Below are 18,058 nucleotides of genomic sequence, written 5' to 3'. Positions count from 1 at the left end.
TCTTGAACGAAGAGCTAATTATTCTTGTAGCAAGAAAATCATTCTGTATACAAGAAAACATTTCTCGAACTAAGAGCTAACTGTTCTTATAGTAAGAAAACCATTCTGCACATAAGAAAAGATTTCTTGAACGAAGAGCTAATTATTCTTGTAGCAAGAAAATCATTCTGTATGCGAGAAAATATTTCTTGAACTAAGAGCTAACTGTTCTTATAGTAAGAAAACCATTCTGCACATGAGAAAATATTTCTTGAACTAAGAGCTAATTATTCTTGTAGCAAGAAAATCATTCTGTATACAAGAAAACATTTCTTGAAGAGCTGTTCTTATTGTAAGAAAACCATTCTGCACATGAGAAAAAATTTGTTGAACTAAGAGCTAATTATTCTTGTAGCAAGAACCTCATTCTGTATACAAGAAAACATTTCTTTAGCTAAGAGCTAGCTAACAATTCTTATAATGAGAAAAACATTCTGCACATAAGAAAATATTTCTTGAACTTAGAGCTCAATATTCTTGTATCAATAAAACTATTTTGTCCACAAAAGAAGAAATAATGTACAAAAGTTACAGAGAATGATATTGCAACAATTAAAATCCTATAACAATTATTTGACAGGCCTCTTGACACTGACAGTATAGGAATATTCATTACCACAATTACTAGTATGTACTACATGTATCTAACATTCTTTGAATGGAAACAAGTTTTACAGTAAACTTAAAACTATCATATGATGTAACCAACAAGCCATTATGGTTAAAGAATACAGATCATATCACATTCCAAAACATTCAGCAAACCCCGCAGCTTTGGCATTATAGCATTGGCACAGTCACAGTCTTTGGAAACCTGAAAAAAACAGGAAAGACCAGGTTTCTTAGTTTGCATTGCATGCAGGGGCTGAAGACAACAAAGTCAAAAGAGGATGCTAAAAATAGGATTGAATTACTTCAAGTTTACTCAACAATTGAAAATAATATAATTATAATGCAGTAAAACATTGTACTCTACAATATACCAGAGATACAATTTAGAAATCAACCCCAATGGAATTGTAGCAAATAAGCTATGAAGTCTAAAAACAATGTCGACAGATTTTTTTCTTCTTGGTGGGGAGGGGGCGCACTTACCTTATATAAGTTTGGTTCCATCCTTTTTTCGTTGCAAAGTTGGTTTCTTCTGCAAGCCGACACGATCACCATTGCTTCACATGCACACAAGGTCCTTTTTACCTTGATTTTGACTTCAAATCCGACGATATGAATCAATATCTGACTAAAAAGAAGTAACCAGCACAGAGCACTGCCCCCACATCTTACAATGTACTTCACCCCAGGTTCAGTTAAAAAATCCCTAACTGCATTCTGGGATTTGAATTAACCAATCAGGAGCTCACAAGAGATCACATGACAGTTATGGCTAGAATGTTAAGAAAAATTCTTACATTATCTTGAACATTACCAGGGAAAAAACTCATCTTTCTTTAACTTTCTCGATAAGGAAAACAAAAACGTTAAAGAACTTTAAGTATTTTTTCCTTCAGGTTTTAAATTTGAATTTTAATTCAACAATTTTTTTGTCTAAAAAGAAGCAAAGACACAGATTCTTGTATTTTCTTGAACATAACCTGACCAAGAAAAACAAGAATCATTTTCTTGAACTATCTAGATAAGTAAAACTATGCTAGTTACAAGTATAGAATTATTCAAAGTCAAGAAAGTAAAGAAACTAATTCTTGTCTCTGACATTACTAAAAGTATCTAGAATCAGATTGCTCAACTTTCTAAATTACAAAAAACAATAACAAATTGTTAATACCCCAAAAATAGATTCTTACACCAAGATTCCTTTTCTAACTTTAAGAGTGATATTACCTATCAATTATTATATTATTATTGTCAAGAAAGCCTTTCTTCTATTAAAGTTTCATGTTCTTACAACAAGAATGCATATCTTTTTCCTCAAGACAGAAATTCTTAATATATATACCACTATAATCTTTGAGACTTTGGTTCTCAGTTCAAGACCAAAATTCTTACTGTCAAAAAACACTTTCTTCTAAGCAACATATATGCATATGTCAAGAAAGTCAAGAACAAAATTCTTGTTTTTTCTGACACAGCCCAAGAAAAGCAAGAACTTCCTTTCTCAAAGTTTCTTGATATGAAAAACAAGAAAATTCAAGAATGTTATTCTAGTTATGACTAGATCTTTGTCTTCTAGTTTCAATATCTTGAATATTCTTGTTTTTCTAAGCAATATATCTCAAGAAAGGTTAGATCAAAATTCTTGTTTTTTTCTGACACAGCCCAAGAAAAGCAAGAACTTCCTTTCTCAAAGTTTCTTGATATGAAAAACAAGAAAATTCAAGAATGTTATTCTAGTTATGACTTGTTTTTTAAACCCTGCTTTTCTTGTTTTTCTTACTATGAGAAATACAAGAAACTTAAGGGAAAAATTCTTGTATTTTCTTAACCATGGCAAGAAAGTAATTCTTCCGACAAGAAAAACAAGACCATTTAACTCAATTTTCTAGAACATTCTAGGGGGAGAAAATCATTGCTAGAATTTATTTCTTCACGTAAGAAAAATGAGAAAATGTTTCTTGTAGTGAAAATTTACAAGAAAAAAATTTTAGAACGATCTGTTGCTCTTTTCTTATTTATTCTTAATTTTTCTTGAAACTTCTTCATGTAAGAAAATTTGTCCACGAATTAAGAAAAACAAGAAAAACCATTTTTGGTAGTGTATGCATGAAGTATGCAGCCTGACATGGGCAACAGCCTGAGACACTTTGGGGGCTTTGAAAAGTTTAAGAAGTGTGTATATTCATCAGGAATTTACAGTATATGGGACAACATCTGGAGAAATAGTCTTAAAATGGCATTAATGTGTAGGTCTGGAGTGAAATTATGGTGTGTTATGCCTAAAGGCGGTTTTCCGGTTAGGCCACACTGACTTAATTTTATGGATGACATCCGCACGCGCATTGATTTTCGCCTGTCGCCCTACAAAAAAAAAAAAAAAATCACGTCCACCGAGGCTCTGGCCTGGCTCTAGGCCTGGGTAGTCCATGGTAGTCAGCGACAAAACGGAGCCGAGCACCCAGGCTATTGAATTCGAAGCTCCGCGACTCAAGAACTCAGTACATAAGTACAGTACCGATTCATAAATGCCGCAAAAAGCCAGCATGTCGTATACGTTGCTAAGTACTGCCGCAAATTCACAATACCAGCTTTGTATTCCTGAGACAGTGGTTTAGGAGCATTTATTTTTGGCCGGAATTTTTTTTATTTGCCCGCGCGCACTAGTTTGAGGGTCTTCAAAGGATGTCATCCATAAAATTAAATCGGTGTGGCCTTATGCAAAACAATCAAACTACAGCAATGAACAGTGAACTTGATCTAATAGAATAAGACCAGGGATCCTTCCAAACTTGTAGATCCCAAAGTTGCTTTTAACAAGCAGCAGTCACAAACACTGCATCCATACGGGTACATGTATCAGAACATGGCCTTTACTGTAACAGTTAAAAAAATATATTGACTTGAGTCTGTTCACTGGCAAACAAGTAAACCCATGAGAAGGCATGTCCTCTGTCTGTTACAAGCATCCAGAGGAAGAAAAGTTCTAGTCATATCTAATGCTACACTGACTTAATCTTATGGATGACATCCTCTGAAGACCCCCAAACTAGTGCGCGCGGGAGAATAAAAAAAATTTCCGGCCAAAAATAAAAATGCTACTAAACCACAGGAATACAAAGCTGGTATTGTGAATTTGCGGCAGTACATAGCGACGTATACGAAAGGCCGGCACATGCTGGCTTTTTGCGGAATTTATCATATAGCACTGCACGTATGTACTAAGTTCTTGAGTCTCGGAGCTTCGTTAGCCTGGCCATGGGTGCCATCTTTCAAAGTTACCGCCGGTTCCGTATTATCGCTAAGTGCCCAGGTCTAGAGCCAGGGCAAAGCCTTGGAGGACGTGATTTTTTTTTTTGAGAACAGGCGAAAATCAATGCGCGCGTGGTTGTCATCCATAAAATTAAATCGGTGTGGCCTAATTAGCCAAAGCAAACCATTTCTTACAGCATTCTGCAACTCTTATATTCGATAATAACTTTAGAAAATCCATATTTGTTTCCAATCCCAAAATTAAAGTTCATTACTGGGCCAGGAAGTGCCTTGAAATCAATAAAATTATGACAGTGTTTACTAAACAAAAGTAAATGTACAGAAGAATATTGCACAAGACATTTGTTTCATGGGAATACAATCTTTTCCCAATAACATTAATCTATAGGAGTTCTTTGTATCCTTTAGACAAAATATCCAAGATTGTCTCTGAGAAGAGTTCTCATCATTAAGTTAAAAGTTTAACATTAAACTAGAACAAAGAATTTAAAACAATTTTGCTAGTGGTCCTGAGTGAGATCATCACATTTTAGACCAGGCAAGGACATTTTTTACGTGTTTGATATGTAATACTAAATGATGCTATGTACAAATTTTGAATTTGAAAAGACTTTACCAGGATCTTGCATGGAGCAAAATTGTAAGTTGTCCATAATGATGTTACTACTAAGCACATTTTATATTGTGCCTGTGGTGTAGTAGGAAAAATAACATTTTCATAATGGTAACAGAAAATATTCTGTAAAGAAAAATGTAACTCCTTGTAATATAAAAGATTAGATGGTGCATATTTTGTCACCTTGCTTTTAGAGTCATACACATAGAACCTACATGTACGACTTTTAAAAATGCTAAAAGCTACATGTCATGTGTAAAATTTACCTATTAGTAAGTAAGTGAATGTATGGAGTGCTCACTTAAACTTTGCATCTACATGTATCTGGGCCATACAAAAGACATACTAGTATTGAAAATGATCCAGGGTGCTTGCTTTAAGAATTTATGTAACAAATTGAATAGAGTAGAAATTTTAGTTGAACACAAACCAGTATCAATGTACTTTTTTTTAGTGTCAATTGTTTGGCCTATTAAGGCTATAGAAATGGAGGTGGGTACTGCCCAATGCACCAAATAGTGTTAAGATCATCCTATCCTTTTTAATTAGCATGAGAATCTATAAATAGTATGCCACAGTTCATTCAGTGAAATGCTAAGTAATAATTGTTACAGATGATTTGTTTACTCTCAAATTCATGCATCCATATAAACCACAATGTACCAAATGTTGTCTGTTTTAGTAGTAGATTTTGACATCTACATGTAACATCTGTGTCCATAATATCACCAGGGTCCATAATATCGCCACCTTGAGAAATAGTGTGCTTAAAGATATTTTTACTGCAACATACCCTAGGTATGTACATTTGAGGTGTGCAGGAGTGCATACCAAACTGTTTCTCAAGGTGGCGATATTATGGACCCTGGTGATATTACATTTGTATGGACACAGATGTTACATGTAGTCCTCTTGTTCAGGCTTCAAGCTACATGTACAATGTAGGTGTTATACTTCATGATTGAAAAATAGAACTTTTGATGCTCCAATCTGGATTGCATAGTAGAATTTGTATAAGATGTTTCATATGGATAAGCCAGTACTCTGGATATATTGTGGACAATTCTATTTATTCACAAAATATATTAATATTGAGTATTGGGCAAAAAGCACAAGTTGCTTGATATATAACACCTTCTACTCATTTTTTTTTTTACTTATTCACAACAATTCCTTGGACTTGGGTAAAGTATCTAACACAAAAGAGATTTGTGAATAATTTATAATAATCAGTTTGTTGAATGATTGAAAAGCAAAGTCCTTTTCACAACCACTTGAATGTCTAACAAGTGTCAGAACAAGGAATCTTCTTCAGTTATCAATAATACGCTAGTGGTTGTGATAACGAAATTTGCAAGTAGGAAAATTGTATTCCATGTTTTTATGTGACTATGCTTAGAGTTACTGAAGCAGCTTGTTGTGGCATGGGCCAGGAAAAACATTGTAGCAGTCATGGTGAGATGCATTGCAGTATTAGTCAATAGGAAAAGTATGATGCAGCTTTACTAGAATAGGCCACAGCAAGTAATTTTTATGGATGACATCAGCGCGCGCATTAATTTTCGCCTGATTTTGGAAAAAAAACAAGAAAGTTTTGTTGCCCTCTGACAGTGGTCAACATGCCGAAAATGGGCAAAAATGTCTGTTGCTATGCCAGAAGGTGGATGGCAGATAACTATGAAGAGAGGAAACAAGAAAAAACTATGATTTTTAAATCATAGTTTTTTCTTAAAATGTTTTGTTTCTTACTTTGATGCAGTGATATGTGATGCTGGCTGTGTATATGTGATGTTCCCATTGAGTAAAAACCATTTTGTACAATGATTGAGTCAAAGTTTTAAAATGTAGGAACCTTATGAAAAACTTAAACCTTTCTCCAATTCAAACTTGAGTTGGAGACAGTTTAAGTTTATTGTAATGTAGTAGTATTAATGTAATTTACCAATGAACTTTCATGCTGATGTAGGAACCTTGTTTTTTTCGGCCCGCCTTGTTTTTTTTTCCCAATCACATTAGATTTGGAATCTGCGGAGGATGTCATCCATAAAATTTACTTGCTGTGGCCTTAGATGATGGCTGTAATAGCCATAACTTGTTGATTTTACCAACCAGTATTGCAAATGTACGGTCAAGTGTCTGGCACTACAATGTATGTAATAATGAAGTAATAAATGTCTTGTGTAACACTAGTACATGGCATCATTTTGTCCTCAGTTTTAGAACTGTTCTACAATTCAAACCTATTTGAAAGCATCCATTTTCCAACTTGAGGTGGCAGAACACAGTTTTCGCCCTATGGGGATTCCTATAGTTAAGCACCCCGAGGTGACTCACTTCGACGCGGTAAAAATTATAGTAGAGTGCACTAGAGAATCACGGCCAACTAACATGTTGAAATATACGGTATATTCTACAAAATAACTGAAAACCAAAAAAAGTTATCGTTTTTTAACATAATCATAATGACGACCACTTTGATTTGGCCCTCTCCGGGGTCAACGGAACTGCAGCCGGCTCACCCTGGAACGTTGTTGCATAATGCCGCGCATTTATACACGAACAGGGAAATCTTCACAATCCAACTCATACGGTGTACAAGCCGATACCTTTCTATACCACACAGCGCAGTTCATTCATGGCTGTCTCTCACATAAGTCGCTTTAGCCAGGATGCAAGAGGTTTGTCTGCACTACTTTCTATACCCGCGTCATAGACCCCCGGGGTCACCCATAAATACTGTGTTCCGCGGCCTTGAGCTCTCTTTTATGGATTCCAAAAGAATTGGTTAGTGCAGAAAAAAATGTTTCTATTGCAAAAAACCTAAATTACCTCATGTCCAGAGTGTCTGACAGAAGAAGTTTCAGGGCAATGTTGGGCACCCCTCTGCTGGCCTGTGGAATGGTACCTCCCAGGTTGGTGACGCTGACAGTGAAGTTGACTTGTGTGGGGAAACCAGCGGAGATCTTGTCATTCTGGGTCCTCAGGTTGTGGAACATCTCGATGCTTAGTCCTGGAAATAGAGCGCTTTGAAATTAGCAATTCATACATATTAACTAGAAAGGTAGCCTTTGCAAAGCAAATGCACAATGTTTACCTTCACATATTGTCTGCTCTGTTAATTCTTATCAAAATACATTCACATGGTCATACAGTAGTCTAAATCCCTCCTACTATAAAATTGCAACATTATGTAACCCAACACCAGTTAGTCACTGTGACAGACATCAACAAACAGGTCATTGACCAGGTCAGAGTTCAGTGTTTGGAGAAGAAGAAGGAGGAGGAAATGTAGCAAAAACAATATGTTTTCCTTCGGTAAACATAAAAATGTTTTTTTATCATTAGGTCACACCAATTTAATTTGTTGTTTTCTCGGATCTGCCCTGTCCATTTTTGTCTGATTTTGCAAAAAAAGTCCTAAATCAACTACAAAATGTTAAATGAAAGACAAGGGTCCCAAAGGTTGTGATCATGCTCACAAACAAGAATCTTAAGAATTTTTAGAATTTTACAGAAAGAAAGTTTACAGTAATTTTTTTTCTGCTGCAAGAAATCTTTTCTTGTGTACAGAATTGTTTTCTTGCTTCAAAAACAGTTCGCTCTTAATTCAAGAAATACTTTTTTGTGGACAGAATCATTTTCTTCCAACAGCAAGAAAACTCAAGAAACACATGATTGTGTTTCTTGAATTTTCTTGCTATGGGGATTCTTTACTTTCTTGTTCAAAGAATAATTTTCTTGTTACAAGATACCATTCTTTGTAGAAGGAAAACAAGAAAAACAAGAAAAAAGCATTTTTGGTAGTGAAGCTCATTGATTATAGATGAAAAATATCTAAAGATGAAAATAAAAACATCATACCTGCATCAGGACAGGTGAGTGCTACGTGTTGCCAGGCCAAGTTGTTCTGCAGGTCATTGACCTCAGCAAGCCTGTTGTCATAGTCCACATGGATGCCAAGATACGGACTGGTGTCACAGAACCTGTAACGGTTGTAATCAAGAAGAGAAGAATGAGAGACGGGGGGCGCCACAGACTTTCTGCAACCTATGATCCACTGCTCACGGAGTCCAGGTGTTATCTGCGTGACGTCACGGAAGCGGTGGATTGCTCATTCCTTGACAAAGACTGGAGTTGTACAGTCGAAAATTTGGGTGAGTCCAATTTATTGTGTTGGATATTACAGTTTAAACTTGCTTCATAAAGAAAAGAATGCTATGATTGCTATAATATATTGAAATATTGGAAATATTGGAAGGCTTGATGCCTTGCCACATCATTGATGCCCCTCAAGTGGCTTTCTATGGCACTACAGCAGAACTTCCAGTTTTGATCTAAGTGCCCTTATTAAAGTGTTTCCCACTTTGGAAAGAAATCTCAAAATCTGAGAGAATGCTTTTCTTAAAGTTAAGGCTTTGTATATTTTTTGACACTCTAAAGTCTAATTGTTAGTACAGCATTTTACCAATGGCAATACCTCTTTACTTTTAACAACATCAAGACTAGTATTTGTTCTATGTGGTTGAAGTGTTTTCCACTGCATAAAGAAATCTCAAAATCTAAGGAAATGCTTATGGTTCTGCATATTTTTTGACACTTTAAAGTCTAATAAAAGTTCAGCATTTTACCTCTTTACTTCAACAACAAGACTGTAATTCACTTTATGTTCCCGGAGGCAAAATTTCGTGGTCTGAGAAAATAGTGGTGGCAGTTGCAGGAAAAAGAATTTTGGCGATTGATTTGTTAGCGATAATAATAAGTTTGCGGTACAGACTGAAGTGATGGTGAAACCGTGAATATAAAAGTACCGTGATAAAATCAGGAATTACAGTAACATGCAAGTTGATCGCGATCAGAGTATCTGTTGACAGGGATCACAAATCACAGAGTCATTTACTATCTGCCTATTCTATCAGACTGAGAACATTCTACCAGATATGATCACAGATTCTGATTGCGATCTCTTCCCACAAAAAGAACAATTATGCTAGACTGTAATCTTTACCCTAACATACATACATGTATATCTCAAACCTTTTTCCTAGTGAACATGTTGTAGAGAATAGTCAGTGTTAGATTTAACCATTTGCAGTCTGCATTTTGCAGAGACATTTTCACTATTGGAGAAGAAAAATAAAGCAACCTGCAATTTTGTAGACTGAAAAATCAGGCTAGGAGTTCAATGGTGTTTAAGACCTTCTGTGTTTAATACTGTCTGTAATATATATAATATATTATATAACATCCGTGTCCATAATATCACCAGGGTCCATAATATCGCCACCTTGAGAAAAAGTGTGCGCACTAGTGTGCTTAAAGATATTTTTACTGCAAAATACTTTTGGTATGCACTCCTGCACACCTCAAATGTACATACCTAGGGTATGTTGCAGTAAAAATATCTTAAAGCACACTATTTCTCAAGGTGGCGATATTATGGACCCTGGTGATATTATGGACACGGATGTTATGGTAATTTTGCATGTATTTTTTAAATTGCATGTAAAATGTTTGCCAACATGATTTTGTTCATGCCATGGGTTTAAATTTGGAATTTTTAGTGATTTGCAGAATGTATTTCTCAATTGCAGAACACAATTTTGACATTCTGCAATATTGCAGAAGACTGAAAAAAATGTATTTCTACCACTGATAGTCAACATGTAGAAAAATAATTAATAGATATCATTAATAGAACTAGAGAAGTGACATTTGCAAAGCAAAATTAATGCATAATGTTTACCTTCTCATATGGTTTGCTCTGTTAATTCTTACTGAAACATATGTGGCCAGACAGGAGTCTAAATCCCTCCTGCTATGAAATCGCAACATGATGTAACCCAACACTAGTTCCATGGTAACAGACACAACAATGGTTCAGGTCATTGAGGTCACTGTTTGGGGAAGAAGAAGAGGAAGAAACTGAGCAAAAACAATATGTTTCCTTCGGTAAACATAAAAAGGCAAACCTCTTTAGCTCGGGGTAGTTTGCAAGGTTGAGGAACAAGGCACCGTCCAGGTGGAGCTCAGTGTAGAACCCCTCATTAGGCATTTGTCGTATGGGATAGGCCGCCTTCAACAAATACTCCTGCTCCACAGTGTAGTCAACAGCAAGAACAAGGTTGTCTGGATCTGAGGAAACATGCAGATTCATCATATTCCAAGCAAAAAAAAAGCGGTGTACCAACTTGGTCTCTGGGAATATTGTATGAAAAGAGAATAACCACTAGAAAGGCAGACATTTGCTTGGCAGCAAATACAGCATATTTCAGTCCAATGGTAACACCCAATGTATATTGTGCACGACTTACATGCAACGTGACCCCAGGTAACCCGCAATGTTAGATGTGTTCGAGCAGTGTTCGATAGCCAACGGCAGATGGAACGGGCCATTCTTTAGGTAGAACGTGGAATGGGTATAGCACTTTTGGCCCTTTATTGGCTGCAAATAGCCATTTAAGTCCCCCAAATGAGTCATTTGGAAGAGGTGTATGCCAAATATGTGACTGCTATTCTGTAGACACACGTTCAATGTACCCTTATACCGAATTTCAGATCATTTGGTTGTAATCAAATCATGACCAGGGCTCAGGATCCAAAAATCCATTTTTTGTCGAAAAATGCCCCAGAAAACCTTCATAAAAATTTTTCAAAGGCCTGTATCAAAAAAAATGAAAAAAAAAGCCTGGGGGTATTGGCCCACTCTACTTCCATGCCAAATTTCAAGTCATTAGGCTAAAAAATGACAGAGTTGAATCCATTTATACAGAATTGCAGGAGAAGAAGAAGAAACATGAGAGAACACAATATATTTCATCCATACCATGTGGTATGAGAAGCAGCCAGCAGGCCAATTGGAGAATCTCATGAATAAACAACGGCCCAACTAAAACAAATAAACAAACAAACAAGTTTGTACAAAGTTGATTGTTTGTTACCTGAATGGTCTCCAGTTGGAGATACAATGAACTGGAAGTCAAAGTGAGTGTCGGAGACGGACGGACGAAGCCACACGTCCGTCCCGAGGGAAAGCGCCACCCTCAGGACGTATGGTACGACCCGCGCCGTGCTGACAACATCCCCGCTGTTCAACCCTGTATCCACCAGGTCAAAGGTCACGATGCGGAGGTCCATCCCATCTGTAGAGAAAGACAAAACACATTAACATTGGTTTGATGTAGATTAGGCCACACCAATTTAATTTCTTGGTTAACGGATTTTTCTAGAAAAATAATGGAGTGGGCGGGCGAAAAAATGAAAATAAAAACAGGCCTAGGCATCCTTTTATGGCCCAAAATGGTACGAAAGGATCCATGAAGTCAACACACCAGGCTGGTTCAAAATTTAAACAGTGAATTTTGAAACTTTTAATGATACCATTGCATTGAAAGATGAAATAACTGTAACAACTAGGAGGAAAAGGACTGTTTTCAACTGTTCAGGGCAAATTATGAGCATTTTGCAGTTGATTCTGAATTTTTATTTTTATTTGCAAATCAGAAAAAAATGTTAACCAAGAAATTAAATTGGTGTGGCTTTAGTACTTTTTGTAAACGCTGTGCATAGTCAGTATAGGGCACAGGGAATACGATCAGCACCAGGGACAGGGAAACACAGTCAGCACCAGGGACAGGGAAACACAGTCAGCACCAGGGACAGGGAAACACAGTCAGCACCAGGGACAGGGAAACACAGTCAGCACCAGGGACAGAGAAACACAGTCAGTAACAGGGACAGGGAAACACAGTCAGCACCTGGGACAGGGAAACACAGTCAGTACCAGGGACAGGGAAACACAGTCAGCACCAGGGACAGAGAAACACAGTCAGCAACAGGGACAGGGGAACACAAGCAGTACCAGGGACAGGGAAACACAGTCAGGGACAGGAAAACACAGTCAGCACCAGGGACAGGGAAAAAAAGTCAGCACCAGGGACAGGGGAACACAGTCAGCACCAGGGACAGGGAAACACAGTCAGCACCAGGGACAGGGAAACACAGTCAGCACCAGGGACAGGGAAACACAGTCAGCACCAGGGACTGTATTTTATCCTGCTTTTACTATGACAGATTTTCTCATCCTAACAGTTTTTTCTCATTTTGACTAATTTTTTTCTCATTTTAACTAATTATAGCCTGGTATGCTTCTTTCACAATGGAAACAAACAACATGAGTGTAATATAGACCAAACGTTTAAACAGCTGAAAACAACAATAAACAACAGCGTGTTTTATCATACCTGTGCAGTATGTGTCCTCCGGCTGTGCGGTTACCCACACATCCTCCACAGACAACATGTTGTTGTGTTTGTTTGTTTCCAGGACGTTGTTGTCAGGGTCAATCACCACGGAGACAGTGTTGGACATGCCGCAGAACCCCATCAGCTCTTCCATGGGCAGCTGGATCCCTCCATCTGTAAGAATTGTGAAAAAAGGGAATCAGGAAAATTCTTGTATTTAGTGGAAAATGTACTGGGACTGGACCACTTTTTCCACTAACCCAATGAGGGCCTGCATAAGCCTAAAATCTTATATGCAGTGGGCAATTCATCAATTTGTTACAGTAACTACTTTCATTCATCTATCATTCATTCATTCATTCATTCAATCAATTCATACATTCATTCATTCATTCATCCATCCATCCATCCGTCCATCCATCCATCCATCCATCCATCCATCCAGCCATCCATCCATCCATCCATCCGTCCATCCATCCATCCATATCCATCCATCCATCCATATCCATCCAGCCATCCATCCTCCATCCATCCATCCATCCATCCATCCATCCTTCCATCCATCTATCCATCCTTCCATCCATCCATCCATCCTTCCATCCATCCATCCATCCTTCCATCCTTCCATCCATCCATCCATCCTTCCATCCTTCCATCCATTCATTCATTCATTTATTATTTCTGACAACAAATATTTTGCTTTGTCAAAGTTGCACTCCGGCTACCTTTTCAAAGTTTACAACAAAGCTTCTTGCGTTGAACCTACTTAGACTGGTTGTGTACACAGACAGCCTGTAATGCCCTCCACAGATCTGGTCATTGTTTCCCCCACATGGCTCATCACAGTCACTCTCCATGGCCCTCCCGTGTCTGCTGTAGTCCTCCCCACAGTAGCACTCTACTCCATTCTGCAAGCCTGGTGGGGACAAGGAAACAGTTTGGTTTGGTTTATTTAGATCTCCAGTATTGAATACATAATGTTTTACATAATAGTACTTTCATACATGTAATGTATGTAACCTATGGCAGATGGAACATCAACAGATACTAATTATGCAAATGATGACCTAATTTGCATAATTAATGTGAGAATTCTATGATTTCTTACTGGTGAATGATGGGAATGTCATACTTGGGACATCTGTATGTTAATCAAAAGTTAACATCACGATGCATATATTATGTTGAAGCAGAGGTCATTTGCGTAATTAAAGAAGAATTTCACATATCAAGCCCATATTTCATGGAGGTACAAAATGTATGAGATCTCGGAACTCTTGTTTTTTTTTCACTATTCTTCCTGGAGTCCAATTAAAACATACAAAATATAACAACGGAATATAATAAAATAATATAACAGACTGAACAGAAGACTGACATAAACTGAACTGAAAATCACATTAGCAATCAAATCAATATAAGTCAACTGTACAATAGATTATATTGCCAAATATCTGATTAACAGAAATTAATAACGCAAGTCAAAACGGGGTGGAAGAGGTCAGAAAAAATATGTAATAATGGAACTCAAAATAATATATACTGTACGTAATGAATTTGATTACATATTTGGTTACATATATGAACCAAAATAGCAGAAAATAAATCATTAATAATAATAATTGTAAATCATACAAAATTAACATAGTGAAAGTGAACTGAAGGAAAGTATCAAAACCATTTACAGAATTATACACTGAGAGTCGAAGTTTTATTTTATCACCATGAAGAGAGGTGTAAAGTACACTGTAGTAGAAATACTTTTTTGCAGTGTTCTGCAATATTGCAGAATGTCAACATTTTCTTCTGTAATTTGGAAAGACTTTCTGCAAATACACACTTAAAAGTCTGGATCTAAACCCCTGGCTTGTAGAAAATTGCCATGTTGGGAAACATTTACATGCTATTTGAAAGTACAATCATGCAGACTCATGCAGTAATGTGTACTATAGAGTCAGTGGTAAACACAAAGGCTTGAAAATGCCATTGAACTTTTAGCCTGATTCTTTTCAGTCTGCAAAATTGCAGGTTGTTTTAATTTTCATTCTGCAATATTGAAAATGTCTCTGCAAAATGCAGACTGCAGATGTCATGTTCATTCTTTGACAAATCTATTTCATGTTTATTCTTTTGACAAATGCTGGAATCCTTATACCTGCATACTGAGTGTTGAACCTTACCTGCATACTGAGTGTTTAAGTCTGCGCAGGCCTGGATGCAATCTGCCACAGTAAGCGTGCTGGATTGGCGACCAACGGCGTTGAGCGCACGGCCGGGCTTCATGTCTTTGTAGCAGCCAATGTAACTCCCTATGAAAGAGGCAACAATGTCATCACATGTATTTAGTTACCATTCATCTGGAATATTTTAGAATGCTCCTGAGGCTTTGCCAAAAATCTGAAACCTGACTTAATGCTTTTTTATGTTTACCAAAGGAAAACATTGTTTTTGCCACGTTTCCTCTTCTTCTCCACACAGTGACCTCTGACCTGACTGAACCAGACGGCTGGGGCCATGGTAACTGGTGTTGGGTTTCATCATGTTGCAGTTTTATTGTAGGAGGGATTTAGACTCCTGTCACCATATATGTAATATGTGTTTCTGTAAGAATCAACAGAGCAGACCATATGCGAATACTAGAAGGTAAACATTATGCAAATTGATTTGCAAATGTTACTTTTCTAGTATTTATTAAATTTTTTTGGTTTGGCTGTTCAGAACACACAGCCAGGGTAGCCCAACTAGCCTACATGTATGGTTACTAGTATCACAAAACGCATGCCCTGCTGACGAGACAAGACATTACAATAACATAATACATGTATGAGCAGCTTAACAGTGCAATAACATTATTCTACATAAAACAAGTAAAAAAAACTTTATATACGAAGAACTAAATGCCTTGACAGAATGATGAACAGATGAATGGAGGCGGGTTCAACTTGGTGGAAAAAGGAGTCCAGTCCAATTGGCGGAAAAAGCAGTCCAGTCCAATTTGGGGGTGGAAAAAGCAGTCCAAAAAAGTTGGATGGTTTCTACGAAAGACCATAGGTACAATTATTTTTTCTTGTGTGTGTACTTAGAGTTTCTTTGGTTACTTAGAGCCGCCCAACATCCAGCCGGCCCCCGCTAAAACCACGTATGGCACACTTTGCGTTACATTGTACATAGAAGAGAATGACTATACAAACTATAAGTGCTTACAGAAACTCTAAGTACTCATGACATGAAAACTCAAAGTACACACAAAAGAAAAAAAATAATTGTATCTATGATCTTTCGTAGAAACCCTCCAACTTTTTTGGACTGCTTTTTCCACCCCCAAATCGGACTGGACTGCTTTTTCTGCCAATTGAACTGGACTCCTTTTTCCACCAACCCGAATGAAGGCATCAGCACAACTATACCAATCATCCTTCCATGTCAAGAATAAGGATCAACAAGTTACATACAATGCACAATATTTCAATAAGTTATATGAATAACATACCAAGATTGATAGTCCTGTAAGACAGAGTTTCCTCATTGATCTGAGCTGCAGTACCGGGGAGAATTGCTGTGGGGAGCTGCAGCTTGTGGCCATGTCGAGAAATGAAGACCTGGTAATCAAAAAGTGGCTCATCCTCTTCAAGACTTGACCAGCCTCCTGAATCTATAAGCAAGAAATGTCATTGAGACTCTGTTAGCAAGAAATATTTGTATAAAAAACTAGTTACTTTGAATTTTTAAATCACTGTCTTTAAGTTCCTGGCTTCCTGGCCACACCAATTTAATTTCTTGGTTAGCGGATTCACCCGCTTCATTTTTTTCTGATGTGCAAATAAAGATAAAAATTCAGAATAAACTGCAAAATGCTCATATTTTGCCCTGAACAGTTGAAAACAGTCCTTTTCTTCCTAGTTGTTACAGATATTCCATCTTTCAATGCAATGGTATTATTTAAAGGTAAAAATTCATTGTTAAATTTTGAACCAGCCTGATGTGTTGACTTCATGGCTCCTATCGTACCATTGTGGGCCATAATAGGATGCCTAGGCCTGTTTTTATTTTTTTTTTTTTTCGCCCGCCCACTGCATTATTTTTCTAGAAAAATCCGTTAACCAAGAAATTAAATTGGTGTGGCCTAATGATGGAAAGACGGATGCTGGCTACAACACTGTTAGTGAGTGTAGCTGTTGCATTCCAAAACGTGTTATTCCAAATCATGTTTTGGAATGGGCCACGTTCTGGAATGCAACAGGCATTCCACACGTTGTATTCCAAATCATGGCGCAGCTGGACCACGATTTGGAATGTTCCAAAACGTGAACGGCCACGCTGTCAATCACGAATGATTGACAGGAGTGGTGATTAATTATTCATACCGAAGTTTCCATATTTGGTCTGTTGTTTTTGCGAGACTTCAAAAAAATTGAGACTGACTTTAATAGACTTCGGAGTTGCCAGTCGGGATTAACAGAGATTAACAGTGCCAGGGGCTATCTTCTTCGTGTTTTTGTTTAGTTTAATTTTAATTTTTGCTGTTCGTATACAAATACTGTGTTCAAAATCGTGCCCTGTTTACTTGTCTGAACATGTCGTCGGGCTTAGAGCGCCGACGGTGTTAGCACGTTTAATTCAGCTGTGTGGGGAAAAGGACGTCCACGAACAATCAGTACTATGATATCCTTGGTATGATGTTCCATTTACTGGCAATCATGTTAGTTTCCTAGTTAACCTGGCCTGAGTTTACTCCTTGCTGAGCATATCTGTTTGAAGAAGGATATAAATAAAGTACACCAAATAAACAAACAGCTCTATGGCTCTCCCGCCCATTTCATCTGTAGTCCGACGACGTAGACTCGCCGTGGCAGGGCATGTTGTTCGTAGTAACGAAACAGCTGGTAGACTAGTACAGTGGCTTCCTACTGGGAGACGTAGAGTGGGACGACCATGCATGTACCATTTTTGTCAATGTTAGAGAGAGAAAGACACTGGTCTCACAGGGACTGCATTAGTGTCTGCTATGAGGGACTGGGTGTACTGGAGTAACTTTTTTTTTATTAAGTGTACCTCACCGGATTAAATCCAGAGGCATGATGATGATGATGACCCACCAAAAAAAAAAGGTTATTAGATTCAATCATGAAAGTTCATCTGTGCTGGTAGTTACATGTTTGAAGTTAAAACTTTTGTTCCAACACAAAAAATTCTCTCACCTAGAGCTTTCGACCAGTCACTCTGGTCTTCCTCAGTAGACTGACCCGGTGAAGCTTGTCACATGGCTTCTTTGAAGTATGAT

General features: G+C 37.5%; 1 protein-coding gene across 1 annotated transcript in view; it reads right to left on the bottom strand.

The window, feature by feature from the left end:
- Positions 1-7,362: 7,362 nt before the first annotated feature.
- The window catches only part of LOC109464995, a 33,118-nt gene continuing 22,422 nt past the window's right edge, over positions 7,363-18,058 (bottom strand). The window contains exons 20-27 of the mRNA XM_019762114.1: positions 16,268-16,429; positions 14,958-15,086; positions 13,544-13,693; positions 12,778-12,951; positions 11,476-11,676; positions 10,507-10,669; positions 8,399-8,520; positions 7,363-7,547 (exon numbers count right to left, since the gene is read on the bottom strand). Of these exons, the coding sequence (XP_019617673.1) occupies positions 7,363-7,547; positions 8,399-8,520; positions 10,507-10,669; positions 11,476-11,676; positions 12,778-12,951; positions 13,544-13,693; positions 14,958-15,086; positions 16,268-16,429 (1,286 nt within the window). The remainder of the gene's footprint in view (positions 7,548-8,398; positions 8,521-10,506; positions 10,670-11,475; positions 11,677-12,777; positions 12,952-13,543; positions 13,694-14,957; positions 15,087-16,267; positions 16,430-18,058) is intronic.

Source organism: Branchiostoma belcheri, unplaced genomic scaffold (genome assembly GCF_001625305.1).
Source record: "Branchiostoma belcheri isolate BF01 breed outbred unplaced genomic scaffold, Haploidv18h27 scaffold145, whole genome shotgun sequence".
NCBI lineage: Eukaryota > Metazoa > Chordata > Leptocardii > Amphioxiformes > Branchiostomatidae > Branchiostoma > Branchiostoma belcheri.
Note: the sequence above shows the minus strand (reverse complement) of the source record. Positions and strands in the feature narration are given on the sequence as shown.